We start from the raw sequence: 16263 nt of genomic DNA, 5'->3' as shown, positions 1-16263 counted from the left end.
ATTTCTTACATAAGAATCACATGTTCAAAAAACTCACATGTTCACATTGGAAGTTCAGATATAGGACAGCAGAGAAAAGTAGTTGTCACTAGAATTGAGTATCATAAAGTGAAGCCCTTTGCCTTTTGAATTGCTGTGAAAAAAAGTTGCATAGTTTCTCTTTTACTTATTTTGAGTTGATGTTCTTTATAGGATTGTGGATAAATATGCTAGAAGGAAGAAGATAGAGTAATTATGAAATAGGGTTACCGCTTCACCTAAGAACAATGTTTTGTAACAATTGAGTTCAAGTGCTAGGCATTTTATGGTAACAGCACCCTCATTCAATAATACGTATTTAATAACCTCTCTTTTGTATAAATTATTGTGCTAGATGCTATGCAGAGTAGATGAGTAAAACCTACTTCTTCCCCTTTCAACCATACATTCATTTATTAAAGAAACATTTATTCAAGACTAAGCATTACTCAAGATACTGATAAGACTGTTAATGATAATGGTGATTTAGCTAGGTTCCAGTGGCTCACACCTGTAATCCCACCTACTCAGGAAGTTGATATCGGAGGATCACAGTTCAAAGCCAGCCTCAGCAGGAAAGTCCTTGAGAGTCTTATCTCCAATTACCCACCAAAAAACCCAGAGTAGAGCTGCCTCCCAAGAGAGCCATGAGCACGGGCGTCAGTAGCTCACACCTGCAATCCTAGCTACTCAGGAGGCTGAGATCTGAGGATCACGGTTCAAAGCCAGCCCGGGCAGGATAGGCCATGAGACTCATCTCCAATGAATCACTAGAAAACCGAAAGTGGTGCTGTGGCTCAAATGGTAGAGCACTCGCCTTGAGCTGAAGAGTACAAGGGTAGCGCCCACACCCAGAGTTCAAGCCCCACAACTGACAAAAAAAAAAAAAAAAGAATGCCATGAACAAAAAAATCTCAGGGACAGCACCCAGGCTCTGAGTTGAAGCCCCAATACCAGCATAAAATCAGAAGCAGCAGCAGCAGCAGCAGCAGCTATGAGTGCCATACAGAGGAGAAAAGTAAAGGAAAAGACAAGAATATGAATATTTCTGACTCTTAACTGGGAATATCCAGAAAAGTATCATTTGCTTTAAGGAAAATGAATTTCCATATGGACAGTGGGGCCAAGAAACAGCATGAGTGAAGTTACAGAGGTGGAAATCTCTGGCAAACATTGAGGAAACAGTGCAGACACGATGGGGGAGGGAAAAGATCAGATGTTAGTATACTTTGGAAGCTTTAACAGTTGAGTCTTTACTCCTTAGGTAATAAGGAATTGCTGAAAAATTTGAACAGGAATAGTGATTACTTCTGAAAGATTAATCTGACAGCTCTGTGTAATAATGGTTTCAAGGAGAGGAGGTCACTTAGAAGCTTGTTGGAATAGGGAAAAGGTAACAGGGATTTGCAAATGTAGACTAATAACAGGGAAGGAGAGGAGGAGGTAGATGCTGCAGACTCTTATTACAGTCGTTAAGTGCTGTAGAATCTACTAAAGATTAGAAAGCACTTAGCAACAATAATAGAGCATTCCATAAAAGACCATTTTAATAAGAATGTAAAGGTCTCAAAAAGCCCTAAATAGTTATACATAATAGAAAACAAACTGCTCAGAAGGTACCCATATAAACATCACTGAAATCAGCTCTTTTAAGAACTACCTCCTAGAAAAATTCCTAGGGCTTCCAAAGGAAATGGGATGGCAATCAGTGTTGAGAAAATAACTAAATTTTTCCCTTTAAATTGGAACCTCCTCCAGTTCACAAGAACTAGAGGCTCCTGGATGAGATTATTTTTCTTTTATCTCATGTTAGAAAATAAAGTGGTAAAAACAAACAAGCAAGCAAGAATGCCTTATAAAACATGCTAGGAAAACAGAAAAAAATGATATTTTTGTTGGAGATGAAACACCTTAGGAGCTGGCACTTTATACAATGCACACTCCCCATAGCATCTTCAGTGTGGATTACAGAGAGCCTTTATATGCACTTCTCTTGATCCTCTCCACAATCTTGGGTGAACAGGCAAAGCAAACATTTATTGCCTCCTTTTTCTAATGGATCACACAATCAGATAAAATTGAGTATGCAAATACATTGCAGACCTCAGAGGGTCCTAGAAGAGTGTGCTTATGAAATGTGTTTATACTTAACCTCTTTCTAAAAAGAATATATGATATGCTTAGTGTTACTGAGGATTGTCCTTTTATACTAGCTATATAAAGTTTATAATAGCCATATATAATTTACATATGATGACGTTAACATACTTCAAAAATGAAATTGTACAATATTTGATATATACCTGCAGCTGTGAAACCTCCAAGAATCAAAATGATTATACCTAACACTCCCAAAAGCATCCATAATGCCTCCTTTATAATCCCTGCTCCCTTCCCCTACTCACTTCCTTCCAAGCATCTACTTACCTGTTCTCTATATGATTAGTATGCATTTTCTAGAACCTCTTATAAATGGAATCATACATTATGTATGCTCTTCCTTCCTTTGTATAGATCCAGAATGACATTTGGTCTCATATTCCTTATACCTGAATTTTCTTTAACAATTTTTATTGTAGAAGTCTTCTCTTAATGAACTCTTTCAGCATTCATAAGTTTTAAAAAGAAATAATCCCAGACTCAGGAGCATTATGAGAGTTCAAAGCCAGCCTGGGATATGTAGTAAGACCTTATCCCAATAATTTTTTTTTCATTTCCCCATTCTTTTTGGAATGTATTTTTTTAAGATAGAGATTTCCAGGTAAATAGGTTGTTGTTTTTCCCGTCCTCTCTCAGACACGGTTCTGTTATCTTACTGCTTACATTATTTCCCACAATAAATATAATAATATCCTTAATTTTGTTTCTATGTATATAGTGTGCCTTTTATATATAGCTTCTTTTAAGGTATTGTCTTTATTAGTGAACAATTCAAGTATGAGGTTCCTTAGTGTAATTTCCTTCATGTTGGATTTGTGTGTGTGTGTGTGTGTGTGTGTGTGTGTGTGTGCGCACGCACACACGTGCGTGTTTGAAGTTCATTGCACTTCTTGGATCTGAGGGCTTTCAACAAATTTGAATTTTTCCCCTTTATTGAAGTGGATTTTTTCTATTCCTTCCCTTCTCCCCTCTCTTTCAGAGTTCTACTTAGGCATTCATTAAGCCTTTGAACATTGTCTCACAGCTCACTGGTACTCAGATGTGTTTGCTCAATGATTTTTCCTCTTTGTATTTCATTTTGGATAGGTTCTATTGCTCTCTGTTAAAGTTTTTCTTTTTTTCTTTTACAAAAGTGTCTGATTTGCCATTTGTCTTGTCCAATTATTTTTTTCCAACTTTGACATTAAACCTTTAGTTTAATTCGGACTCTTTTTCATATTTTTGTATTTTTGCTTGTATTTCAATCTTCTCTCTAGCCACTGAATCATACAAAACACAACTTTACTGGTTGTTTTTGGCTAATTGTTTTATGTACCACTTCTGAATCTGTTTCAATTCAGTGTTTTTCTTTCTTTTTTTGTAAATACGTTTTTTATTGTGAAAATACTGTACAGGGGCTGGGAAGGTGGCTCAGTGGTAAAGCGATTGCCTTGCATGCATGAGGCCCTGGGTTCAATTCTTCAGCACCACATAAGCAAAAAGAAAAAATCCTGAAGTGGCACTGTGGCCCAAGTGATAGAGCACTAGCCTTGAGCTGAAGAGCTGAGGGACAGCGCCCAGGCCCAGAGTTCAGGCCCCATGACCAGACCCCCCCCCCAAAAAAAAAGAAAAGAAAAGAAAATACTGTACAGAGGGGTTACAGTTACATGAGCAAGGTAATAAGTACATTTCTTATCAAACATTGCTGCCTCCTCCTTTGTTTTTCCCCTACCAGTGATTTTCTTAAGTCTTAATTATGGGGCATATTTCCCTATTTCTTTGTATACCAGATATTTTTAGATATCATATATTGTAAATTTTACCTTACTTGGAGAAAGAATATTTTATTCTATGAATATTTTTAAGTTCTGTTCTAAAATGAAGTAAGGAGAAAATGTTGATCCTTTTAAGTACTGCTCTGTGTGTGTGTGTGTGTGTGTGTGTGTGTGTGTGTGTCCTCAATGCCAGGGCTTGAACTCAGGGTTTGGGTGTTATCCCTTAGATTTTTCACTCAAGGCTGCTTCTGTACCACTTGAGCCACATCTGCACTTCTCATCTCCACTTCTGGCTTTTTGATGGTTAGTTGAGATAAGTCTAACAGACTTTCTTGTCCCAGCTTGCTTCAAACTGTGATCCTCAGATCTCAATTTCCTGAGTAGCTAGGACTACTAGTGCAAGCCACCAGTACCCAACTAGGTATTGCTTTTTAAGCAGTATTCATCAGGACCAAAAAAAAAAGATCTGGCACTATTTTTCCCCATTATTAATGTAAAACCTTTCCGATTGGCCAGTACTCTGTGAAGTATGAGGTATTTTTTTTCTTCTATGAGCAGTGGAGAAAAGAGCTATTTCCAGCCCCATATGAGGTTCAGAGGGTGTTACCTTTAAAAATCAGGTGTTTTCTACTTATACGTGCAGCTATCAATACTCAGCTAAATAATCATGGATGACCTTCTGCGAATCTCTGAACTTCTTCCTCTGAATCTCTCTTCTTTCTGGTACTTTGCTTAAGAAGCTTCATTTGCCAAGTCTTAGCCAAAAACAAAAATCTATTTTGAGTATTGTTCTAAAGAATAGAGGAAAGCACAATCAATTTTGAGCCTAAGGACCTGAATTCAAGTTGTGAATCCTTACCAGTTAATACTTCTTTGGCCCAGAGCAAGTTACTTAACCTCTGAAATGATTCTAATTAGTTTTTTTCCTTATCAAAAATATTTCCCCTGCAAGCTTGTGCTGAGAATGACATGAGATAAATGTTTGTGTTGGTATTTTGCTCAGTTCCTGAACCTTTAGTACTTGACAGTGTTTGTGTTTTTGTTTTAACTTTTTGCTAAGAGACTTGGCTTGGGCACAAAAAGTGGAGACAGACAATGGAATCCTGATTTTTGAAATCCCTTCCCTATACCACTATTGTAATCAGCCAATATGATTTAAGAATTTGAAATTTTGTCTCATCTGGATTATATTACCATTTCCCATCACATCTTTTAGTTTCTCACAAGAAAAAAAAATGGTCTAGAATTGCAAATATACCTAGGGAATAGTTGTAGATATTACAATCCCAAGTAAATACATTTTAAGTTTACCAGAATTCTGTGTGATGTATGACTAACTGGAAATTAGCAAAGACATCATAATTTCAGGTCTCCATTATCTTTCTTCTTTATGGTCATTCTTGATATCATTACTCACAGATAGCTCAAATCTAAATGTAAGATGGCAGATGGAACTCCTAAGAATAGATCAATCCAACCTACAGAAAGCAAACTGTTTTTAAGAGATAAGATTGTAACCTAAGTCTTTTGATGATTCACCTTGCTGTCATGAGAAGAGAACTGGGGATCATGTGGTCTCTTGAAGCAGCCATATCTGAAACATTGATCTTGGATAAGTACCTAGAGTTGTTCAATCTCTCCTCCCTCTACCCCTTTCTCTTAAATATAGGTTACCGAATTCGCTTGGGCTCTAGTACTGACAAGAAGGACACAGGGCGGCTCCATGTTGATTTTGCACAGGCTCGGGATGACCTGTATGAGTGGGAGTGTAAACAGCGTATGCTAGCAAGAGAAGAGCGCCACCGCAGACGGATGGAAGAAGAAAGGCTGCGCCCACCATCTCCTCCCCCAGTGGTTCATTACTCAGATCACGAATGTAGCATTGTTGCTGAAAAACTAAAAGGTATAGAAAGTATGCAATCTCCATGATTAAAAGAACTTTTTTTCTCTAGGGAATTGTAATAAATTGCTGTGTTGTAGCCAGTATCCCTTTGAATTTCCCACTAATCGATTGTAAGCATTTCTTTTGTTGGAGCCTTGCTAATAGTTATATTCAGTATTCAAGAAGCTGGAAATTTTATCTGTGTTGCCTTATAACTCTGCTCCTTCATTTTCTCAAAGGATGGCTTTTTTTCCCTCCCAAATATCAACTAACTAGCAAGAGATAGAGTGGGTTTTTCCCATTTTCCCCACCAGAGAAATTTAGGCAAGTGTCTCCTTTCGTAGTGGATACAAGGTAGATTTGAATTCTTAATCAAATGAATGAATCAGCATAGAACTGGATATGAACTTGAAAATCTGGTAAAATCCTCATTTTAAAGATGAGGAAATTGAAGTCTGGAAAGTACTCATAAGTGTAAATTCTTCCTAGTTTACTCTGAGACTTAGACTAAAAGGAAACTTTTTGATCATTTAAAAAAAAAAACAGTTTGCCAAGTGCTGGTAATTCAAAGATGCAGTCTTAGCTACTCAGGGGGCTGAGATCTAGAAGATCATGGCTAGAAGCCAGCTTGGGCAGAAGAATCCTGGAAAAGCTAGATAAAGGCATGACTCAAGTGGTAAAGTCCAAGCAAGCTGAGAAGGCAAGCCAAGTAAGCATACAGCCCTGAGTTCCCAGTACAAGAAAAAGAAAATGCAGTTTGGTTCACCTAGTGATTATGGAAACTTTTACACATTGCTATGTCAGTCTGCCTTTAAGTTTTTAATTCTGTTTTTGCTTGATACTCAAGGCTGCTTTGCTCATTTAATGTAAGCCACTCTGTCCATTCTATTGTCTTAGTTGCTCAAATCTAGTCTCTCATTTTCTGAATATTGCTAATGTTATTGAATGAATGCTGGTGATTTAAAGCCACCTGCCCAGCTCTAATGGCACAAATTTGCCCTGCTTCTTATGCTCTCAGCTCAGCAAGATCCTACTAATTCCACTTTCCAATTAGGTCTCACTCACCAAAATTGTTTACATCACAAAACCCCAGGGATTCACAGATTTAAGAATTTTTTTTTAAATCTCTTTGATTTTTGACTTCTTGCATTGAAAAAAACAGAGTCCACAATAGTGACACAGAAATAATTGCACATTTTGAAAAATTATAAAGGCTGAAAACTGGTACAATGCCAGGTCTAAGGCTTGCCTCTTCAGATGACACTAAACACATCAGCTTATGTTTAAAAATTAAATTTTCTTTTTTGTGGCCCTCACAAGAAGCAAAAACTGAGCATTGACATAAAGATTGCATTGCATCCAAGTAATGAAATAAAAAGCTCTTCTCTCATTTTATGCTAGCACTGAATAAAGGACAAGAGACAAGAAGTTAAAATTGCAGTGCAAGGTATTTCCACTTGACATAAGGCCTCTGGCCAGAGAGGGATATGAAGTTTCAGTGGGCTGTTAATGCTGTCTCTCTCTCTCTTTCTCTCTCTCTGTCTCTGTCTGTCTGTTTGTCTCTCTCTCTCTTTCTGTCTCTATCTGTCTCTCTCTCTCTGTCTCTCTCTGTCTCTCTCTCTCTTGTGTAACAGCAGAACACATAAGTGGGTAGCTGAGATACTTGGACTAGAAGCTTTGGAAGAGCTGTGTACTATCTCTGTCAGAGTATGACTCCTAGGTAGATGTAGAAATCCACTTGTAGGGTTCTTCAAGCCAGAGAAAAAAGATGCAAAGGAATATAGAAATAAAATGAACTGCATCAAAATAGATTGGAACTGGAACTGAGTGGAAGGCCTGGGGCTATGAATTGAATGCTATTGATGTTATTCCCTAGGTTCCTTCCAATGCTAGAATTCATGAATCGAGTAAAATTACTACCAAATTCAAGTTCAACTCAAGACTCATGTTTGCTTTTTTTATTATTAAAACACAAGATTGAGGAATTATGAAGTTGTCTCACTGCTACTTAAAAACCCCCACATACCCTTGAGATACCTCTAACCCAGAGGTATTTTTAAGGAAAGAAGAAACAACTCTTTCTGAAATGCTTCATAAACCAGAGCCAGTCTATTTTTGAGCCTTCTTTCTGCAAGCTGCCTGTGTGCACACATGTTGCATATGTGGTTCCTTATCAGCTTTAGCTGAAAATACGTCGAGATTTGGCTACCTTGGATAGTTTTTTTTAATAAATTTTCCTTTTCTCAGATGATTCCAAGTTCTCAGAAGCTGTGCAAACCTTGCTCACCTGGATAGAGCGAGGGGAGGTGAACCGACGCAGTGCCAACAACTTCTACTCCATGATCCAGTCAGCGAACAGCCATGTCCGCCGCCTAGTAAATGAGAAAGCTGCCCATGAGAAAGACATGGAAGAAGCAAAAGAGAAGTTCAAGCAGGCCCTTTCTGGAATTCTCATTCAGTGTGAGTGGATGCTAGAATTCTGCTGGCAGTGTGAGAGGGCCCTTCACTTAGTAACCACTTACTTTATACAGGATCCTTGGCCTTCAAGGCTATCCTATATCAAGAGGCAAGGCAGACTTCTTTACTGTCTTCTATTCTCCTTATATTGCCGAATGCCAAAACTCCTGTGTCCCAGGATACATATTAAGCACTTTTTTCATGCATTTTTATTATTACAGAGGTGATATACAGAGGGGTTACAGTTACATAAGTCAGGTAATGAGTACATTTCTTTTTGGACTATGTCACCCCTTCCCTTGCTCTCTTTTAGACTTTCCCTCCCATCCCCAACCTCAAGTTGTATAGTTCATTATAAGCATAGTGTCTAGTGAGTACCACTGCTACATTTGTTCACCCTTTGTCCCACCATTTCTGTGCCCCACCACCCTCCCAAAGATGGATAAACAAATAATATGAAAGGAAAACCAAAACAAAAGAAAGATACTCATTATCTTACTTATGTAACTAACCCCTCTGTACATCACCTTTACAAAATAAAAATAAAGCCGGGAGCCGGAGGCTCACACCTGTAATCCTAGCTACTCAGGAGGCTGAGATCTCAGGATCATGGTTCAAAGTCAGCCTAGGCAGGAAAGTCCATGAGACTCTTATCTACAATAAGCCACTCAAAAACTGGAAATGAAGCTGTGGCTCAAGGGGTAGAGCGCTTGCCTTGCGCTGAAGAGCACAGGGACAGTGCCCAAGCCTAGAGTTCAAGCCCCACGACTGACCAAAAAATAAAAAAAAATAAAAAACAGCAACAAAGAAAAACTGTTGTTTCCACTTCCTAGAGTTCATTTTGATAAATATCATTGTATATGATCAGATACACATACACATTGCAAAGCTTTTACTTTCATTTTCTTGCATCTATCTACTGCAGCTCTGTGGAAATACTGATTCTTGGTTCACAGCTCATCTTTTCGTAACCAAAGGCCTCAGTGGAGTGTTTGATATTTTATTACTAAAGTTGGGATGTATCAGCATTCTAAATCAGTTTTTCTTCAGATTGACATCATTATCTTCAGCTAATATGCATTTCGGGAACTAATGGTGATAAGTATAATCCTATGTCCCAAGATGATTTTTATTAAAAAGCTCATTTGTTACTTGTACAAGTTATTTAGTTTTCATTGTTCCAGTACCTTTACTGGATATGAAAGACATCAAAAGGTGAGAATCCATTGAAATGTCCATTTTCAAAAAGAAGCACTACTTTAGACCTATCTAAGTTCTCTTAAATGAGATAGATCAGATCCATTGTCAAGTAACTTTTTTATATACTCATTTTTTCAGTAAGGAATTACATTCTTAAGAATAAGGGCACAGTTTTATGACTTTGCTTTTGAACAATTATGGTCCACTCTTCCTATACTGTACTTTCCATACTTGACTCATACATAATTGGGATTAAGGAGAACTTGTTCCATTCTCTACTTGTGTTTTGGAAGCATATATGGGCATAAAATCCAGGAGACGAACAAGTCTTCAGAACTTCAGAATAAGTCATAAATGAGAGCAGCAAGCATTGTGAGAATATAAATCCTTAAGATAGAGTATAAGCATGGCCATAAAGAACAAAATTATGCCTCTAGATTTTCTTACTGTGAATACCTCTCTAGGTAAGGGCTCTTGCTATGTCTTTCTTTCCCCAAAAGTGACATATCTAAGCTTCCCCTATCTTGAATTGGTTAGCATAAGGCCCCAGAGAATATTTGGACACATTTCCCCACTGAACATTTTAAAGAGACCTTAAAAATATTTTCCAGGACAGCATTCACTTATATTTCTCCAGTCTGAAAGCCTATTTAGGTAGACCTATACTACCAGTCATTTTAGGTTTTGATTCAATGCTTCTGGTTAAATTTACTTCAGAAAAAATGAAATAAAAAGTTGTACTGAAGTGAATATCCCAGCTTATTTCAGAGGGCTGATTAATAAAAAGAGCCAATGGTAGATATTATTAGTTTAATTTTCTTCCATGCTATTTAGAACTGAACTAAAAAAAATACATTTATTACAACTCTTGCCTCTTCTACCTGAATGAATACATACTGCCTCTATTAAAACTTTAGTCACCATATCATGCCAATCCTTCTAGAATTCCCTTTCTTCTTTCTACATATTAATATCTCTTCCTTTTGAACCGGTTATACTATATATATTGACAACAGGAAGATACACCATGACTAATGCTTCTTTTTTTCATTTTTTTCTTTTCCTTTCTTTTGCAATCCCTGGGTGATACTCTGGCTGATCTGGCTGCTGATTTCATGCTGCAGTTGAGCAGATAGTGGCTGTGTACCATTCCGCCTCCAAACAGAAGGCATGGGACCACTTTACAAAAGCCCAGCGTAAAAACATCAGTGTTTGGTGCAAACAAGCTGAGGTTAGTAACTTTTTACTCTGCTAGCTCCTCAGGGGGACAGTTTCATTCTTTAACAAGTTATTGATTTGGAGTTTAGCCAGAATTAAATAGTACCAAGCTCCCATGGTCATGACAAGGCCCTAATGAAACACTAAGACATGTTCTTTAGCCTGTCAGTATGGAGACCACCTGCTGTCAAAGGGGGAATAAATATGCCCATGTTGTCTTGAACACATTTTGCTGGATGGAAACAGTAGTCATGAAAATGTAGCTGGGATAATTATAAGTTTTCTTCTCTGTGCTAGCTAGTCTGGAGTACAACAGTAATTATTGACCTGTGTTTCTAGTGTTAGTAATGTTAGGGCTGTCTTACATTTATCAGAACATCTTGACAGTTCAGGCTAGAAGCTTCCTGGTGTGCCAGTGGAACAAAAAATGTCTGAGCTTCTTTTATTAAATATTTTCAACCATCTTCATAGGTGGCAGATTTAAAGGTAAGAGAAGACTCTGATTTCAGATTGAGATTTACACACACTTCTCTGCTTTGTGTTCAAGTAACATCTTCAGCAGAACACCGGAAGAATTGTAGTGATTAGGTTACTACTCTGAATTGAATTTATTCAAGTGAATGGGCTTTTCTTCACCTTAGCACCAGAACTACAACTTAAAAGTCAATTGTGGCTGGGAAGGTGGCTCAGTGGTAGAGTGCTTGCCTTGCATGCCTGAGGCCCTGGGTTCGATTCCTCAGCACCACATAAGCAAAAAGAAAAAAGTCGGAAGTGGCGCTGTGGCTCAAGTGGTAGAGCACTAGCCTTGAGCTGAACAGCTGAGGGACAGCACCCAGGCCCAGAATTCAGGCCCCACGACCGGACCAAAAAAAAAAAAAAAAGTCAATTGTTTCATCAAGTTTGAAGTTTCTGACATTTAACCTTTTTCACCATTGCCTTTGGTCACCTCATGTCATAAAGTTCCTGTTCTTTACTTCATTGTCACCCTTCAGTCAGCAACCATGACTGTCTTCCTCTATGGAGAGAGATGATGTGGAGTAAGAAGACAAAGTTCTCACCTTTGGGAAGCTCAAACACTAAGAGCGTATTCCACACTGACTTATTTGCTACTGAGTCTTTTTTTGCTACTGATTCTCTTTCATTGCTTTACTTTCTTGATTTATAGGTGTGTAAGGCTTCTGCTAATATAGTTGTTAAAGGATAGTAAGGTTTAACCAAAGTCCCTCCCCTTACTAATAGTGTGTGCCTATAGAAATTTAACTGGCCGATGTGACTGTTTAGAGAACTTTGTATGCTTTCTTCAAGTTATGCTAGACTAGGTGGAAAGCCTATATAATCTAGAGCCATAACAAGCAGACACTACTACGTCTTTAACCAGTTCTCTGCATTTTCCCTGATAGGAGATTTTGTACCCCTGGAGCAGAGGGAAAGGGCCATGATGATTACTAGGATTCTTGTACAAAAAAATTTATGGTTGATAAAAATAACTTTTTTCTAGATTTACAAACTGACTATTCCAATGTCTGAAGAATTATTTGCAGATGAATATTCAAATCATCCTCATATGCTTGTTTAAAGACTCATTTAGCCGGGTGCTGGTGGCTCACGCCTCTAATCCTAGCTACTCAGGAGGCTGAGATCTGAGAATCACGGTTCAAAGCCAGCCCAGGCAGGAAAGTCTGTGAGACTCTTATTTCCAATAAACCACTAGAAAACCAGAAGTGGCACTATGGCTCAAGTGGTAGAGCATGCGCCTTGAGCTGAAGAGTGCAAAGACAGAACCCAAGCCCAGAGTTCAAGCCCCACGACTGACAAAAAAAAAAAAAAGACTCATTTATAGTAATACTTCCTGTTGGCATTCAGCCACCAGAAAGCATACTGTCCCAATTTGAATCAACCTAATTTATATTTCCACTACGTATCATACAATAGATATTACAAGCCTCTATTGGTACCTTGTTTCAATGTACTAAGTGATATCTCAGAATCAAATTGTTTTGTCTATATAGAAGTTATCTCCTTAGCCTCTGCTCCTTTCTGTTCATGACCCTTTTCCTACTAATGTTAATGTTGAAAATCCAGGTAGGTGGATATGCTTATACATTTATGAATGTTATTACAAATTTCTGATAATCATATTGCTATCATTAACTATAAATGAGATAAATTTGAGACCACATAAATTTTTGTGAAACTATAGGTAACTAGCTCATGCATAATGCTTTATAATTTGCTTACCTTGTGATAAGTCACAATTAGCTATCACAAAAATGATTCTTTCCAAATATTTACTGCTGTCTCAGGCTTTGGTTTCATTCCATGCAAAAGTGTGGGGGGGGTTGTTTTTTTGTTTTTGTTTTTTGCTGGTCATGGGCCTGAACTCTGGGCCTGGGCCCTGTCCCTCAGCTCTTCGGCTCAAGGTTAGCACTCTACCACTTGAGCCACAGTGCCACTTCCAGCTTTTCTGCTTATGTAGTGCTGAGGAATTGAAGCCACGGCCTCATGCATGCAAGGCAAGCACTCTACCACTGAGCTACCTTCCCAGCCCCACAAAAGTATTCTTTTTTGTTCTCCATTGCAGAGCAATATAAATTCCTAAGCTTCAGAAAAAGTGATCATTAAAACACTCAAAGTCATTATAATGCCATTTCAGAAATTACTAACAGTTCACTGTTGAAATGAGAGATACCAAAGACCTACGCTGGACAGAAGAGTGACCTAGAATTTTGAGGAGGTTTGTCTTACCTGTTATGATGTAGTCAACCAGTGACCTGATTCAGTAGATTTGGAGTGGACATTAACACATCCAAATGGCTTTAAATGTTTTTGGTTTCATCATTGTACCCAAATGCCAAATAGGAAATGGGGAAGATCTAGGAGACAGCTTTTTCCTTTGTTATCTGTGTTTCAGTAGCTTAGAATTCTTCCCCTGTCTATATCTATACTCTAGCTAGATAAAATACTTTTACAGGTACATGCCACCTTACAGCTCTATGCACTGAAAACATTTGTTAGGGTTTGTTTGTCAAAGTTGAACTTCACTCATCTAAGGAGAAAATTTAGGAAACAGACAGCTTGGCTATGAAATGCGTTTTCTATTTTAATACATGTATATGAAATTCTTCACAACAGATTTCATTGTTCTATTTTTGTGCATATGTAATGAAGCACTTTGTATGAAATATCCTTAATGGTAAAGTTTTCAAAGGAATAAAATGTCACTCCACTTTTCTTGGAGGTACTATCATTTACCAAATGTTACCTGTAAATTTACTTTAGTATGGCACCCCATGGCCTCTGCTGTTCACTTTGCTTTTATCCTACTTGTGTGATTTAGTATTGGATATTTATAAAAGAATAATAATATGAGCCTTAGTGTCTTTGCAACTAAAAGAGAGTTGTCTAATTGGTAGAGGGCTCTGAGCTCTACCACTTTACCTAACTGAAAAGGTTAGAGCAACCTTTCCTTTAGTTTTTCTTACCCTCATTTCATTATCAGTTAAAACATCTGGTAATTATTGTTTCTAAAATATCTTGAGACATTTAGGTAAAATTTGCTCTAAGCCTGTTATATTTCTAGGGACTTTTGAAGCTGTAAAAGACCTCTAGATAAGCCATGTCACATAGCTGTTGAACTTTTTTCTATTTCTAATAAGAGATTATTCATTCTTGCCCAGCTCGAAGCACAAATATGCTTTATGGATGCCAGGCAGCTATGGGACATGTCTTAGCTCTCGTGTTTTCCTGCTCTGGGATATTTCACTAGGAGGAACATAATTTAGCCTTCTGAGAAACACAATAACTGTACCAGGGTTAGTGACATATATGTGAATTGAGACCTGATCTCTACTTATATAGCCCCTGACAGTCTATATTTTTGTTAGGCATCTAGAAAGCTACAAAGTTTCCTGATGCACTATGTACAGTATTCAAATTTTCCAATGTCAAATCTCATTATAATCACCTTTCTAATAACAGCTCTGATGATAGCTAAAATCCAGTCTCATGAGGTAGAATGAGTTCACAGAAATGAGAAGTTCTTTATTGTTCTTTGTGCAATGAGTTTGAATAAGATACAGTAATATCTCTCATGACACAGCCCTTTAAAGTTCATTTTTCTCAAGCAGGTCATTATTTTCCTCTATTTTAAGTAATATCTCTGCAGCACATAGGAGATGCTATGTTAGCATCTGATTTTTCTATTCCTTCATAGGAATCAGTGATGATACTGAATAGTTCACTCTTAAGAGGTTTTTCATTTATTCTTAATGAAAACTTAACTTGAAATAGAAATCATTATTTTCCTGATAAAAGGAATAAGAAAGGAAGAAATTAGTTGGGATACAGAGTAACTACACAGAGTATTAATTATTAAGAAATCCATTTGAAATATGTATTATCCTCATAAACGGAAGCAATTTTCATCAAACAGCTTTGAATATTTCCTGTATGTCATCCCAGTAGGAGTAAGCTTCAGCAAGGAGTTTTAAGCTTAGTACTGAAGAGACTGACAGGCATCAAGTAGCCTCCAAATGATTGCAAGCTGCTTCTCTTAAGTGACTTTCTCAGTGTGATATTGATCACTTCCAGTATTCTTCATGCTGTCCTAAAGATCTGTATTTTCACTTGGTAGCATGTCCTTTCAGTCTGAAAACCTTTCTTCAGTATTTCCTATAGTACAAATCTTTTGCTAATGAATTTTTACATATTTACTTTTCTCTTGACATGTTTATTCATCATCATTCTCTACATTTTCTTTGAAAATAGAGTTCTGGATAAATCGATACTTCTGTTTCTTTTTGAACTTGTAGATATTTTCCCATGAGCTTCTGACCCTGATTACTTCAGAAAGAAATCAAAGTGTTTAAATTGTTGTTCCTTTCTAGATAATGTTATGTGTTTTTTTTCCTCTGAATGTTTTCAAACATTTCACTTTTTCTTTTTCTACAGTTTGACTAAGATGTTCCTGGATGATTTTTTTCCCATCTAACTTGTGGGGGGTTCACTACTCTTTGAATATATAGATTGATGTCTTTCATCTAATTAAAAAAAATGTCAACCTTTATTTCTTCAAATCCTTTCTCTCTTATCTTTCTGGAATTTCATTTACATGTAGATTAAGACTGTGAAATGCACTCTCATAACTCACTGTGGATCTAGGTTTTTTTAAATTATTTTTATTGTAGTACTGGAGTTTGAAATCAGTTTCTCACACTTCTAGGCAGGCACTCTACTACTTGAGGCATGTTCCCAGTCCTTGTTTCCCTAGTTATTTTTCAAGTAGTATCTCACATTTTGATATTCCCACCTAAGGCTTCCCATGTGGCTGGGATCACAAACTATGTTCTATCAAACGCATTTTGTTGATTTAGATGGATCTCAAATCTTTGCCTGGACTAGTCTTAAGCATTGATCCTCTTTAAGAATTAAACCTCCTGAGTAGCTTAGATTATAGGTATGAGCCACCAAACCCAGCCTAAGGCTGGGTTTTCTGTGAAATGTGAGAAATTTAACAATCCTATGAGTACCTAACCCTTGTCTGCTGTCAAACCAGACCCTTTAAAATGCTGAGAG

The 16263-nt window shown here is 37.4% G+C and overlaps 1 protein-coding gene across 4 annotated transcripts in view; it reads left to right on the top strand.

The window, feature by feature from the left end:
• Positions 1–16263, top strand: part of Enox2 (ecto-NOX disulfide-thiol exchanger 2) — a 331459-nt gene that overhangs the window by 272659 nt on the left and 42537 nt on the right. For all 4 annotated transcript variants that reach the window (XM_042682456.1, XM_042682454.1, XM_042682455.1 and 1 more), the window contains 3 exons: positions 5602–5835; positions 8062–8274; positions 10596–10702. In XM_042682456.1, coding sequence (XP_042538390.1) covers positions 5602–5835; positions 8062–8274; positions 10596–10702 — 554 coding nt within the window. The remainder of the gene's footprint in view (positions 1–5601; positions 5836–8061; positions 8275–10595; positions 10703–16263) is intronic.

Source organism: Dipodomys spectabilis, unplaced genomic scaffold (assembly GCF_019054845.1).
Source record: "Dipodomys spectabilis isolate Male_0828 unplaced genomic scaffold, ASM1905484v1 ptg000071l, whole genome shotgun sequence".
Taxonomy (NCBI): domain Eukaryota; kingdom Metazoa; phylum Chordata; class Mammalia; order Rodentia; family Heteromyidae; genus Dipodomys; species Dipodomys spectabilis.
This window is presented reverse-complemented; position numbering and strand designations above follow the sequence as displayed.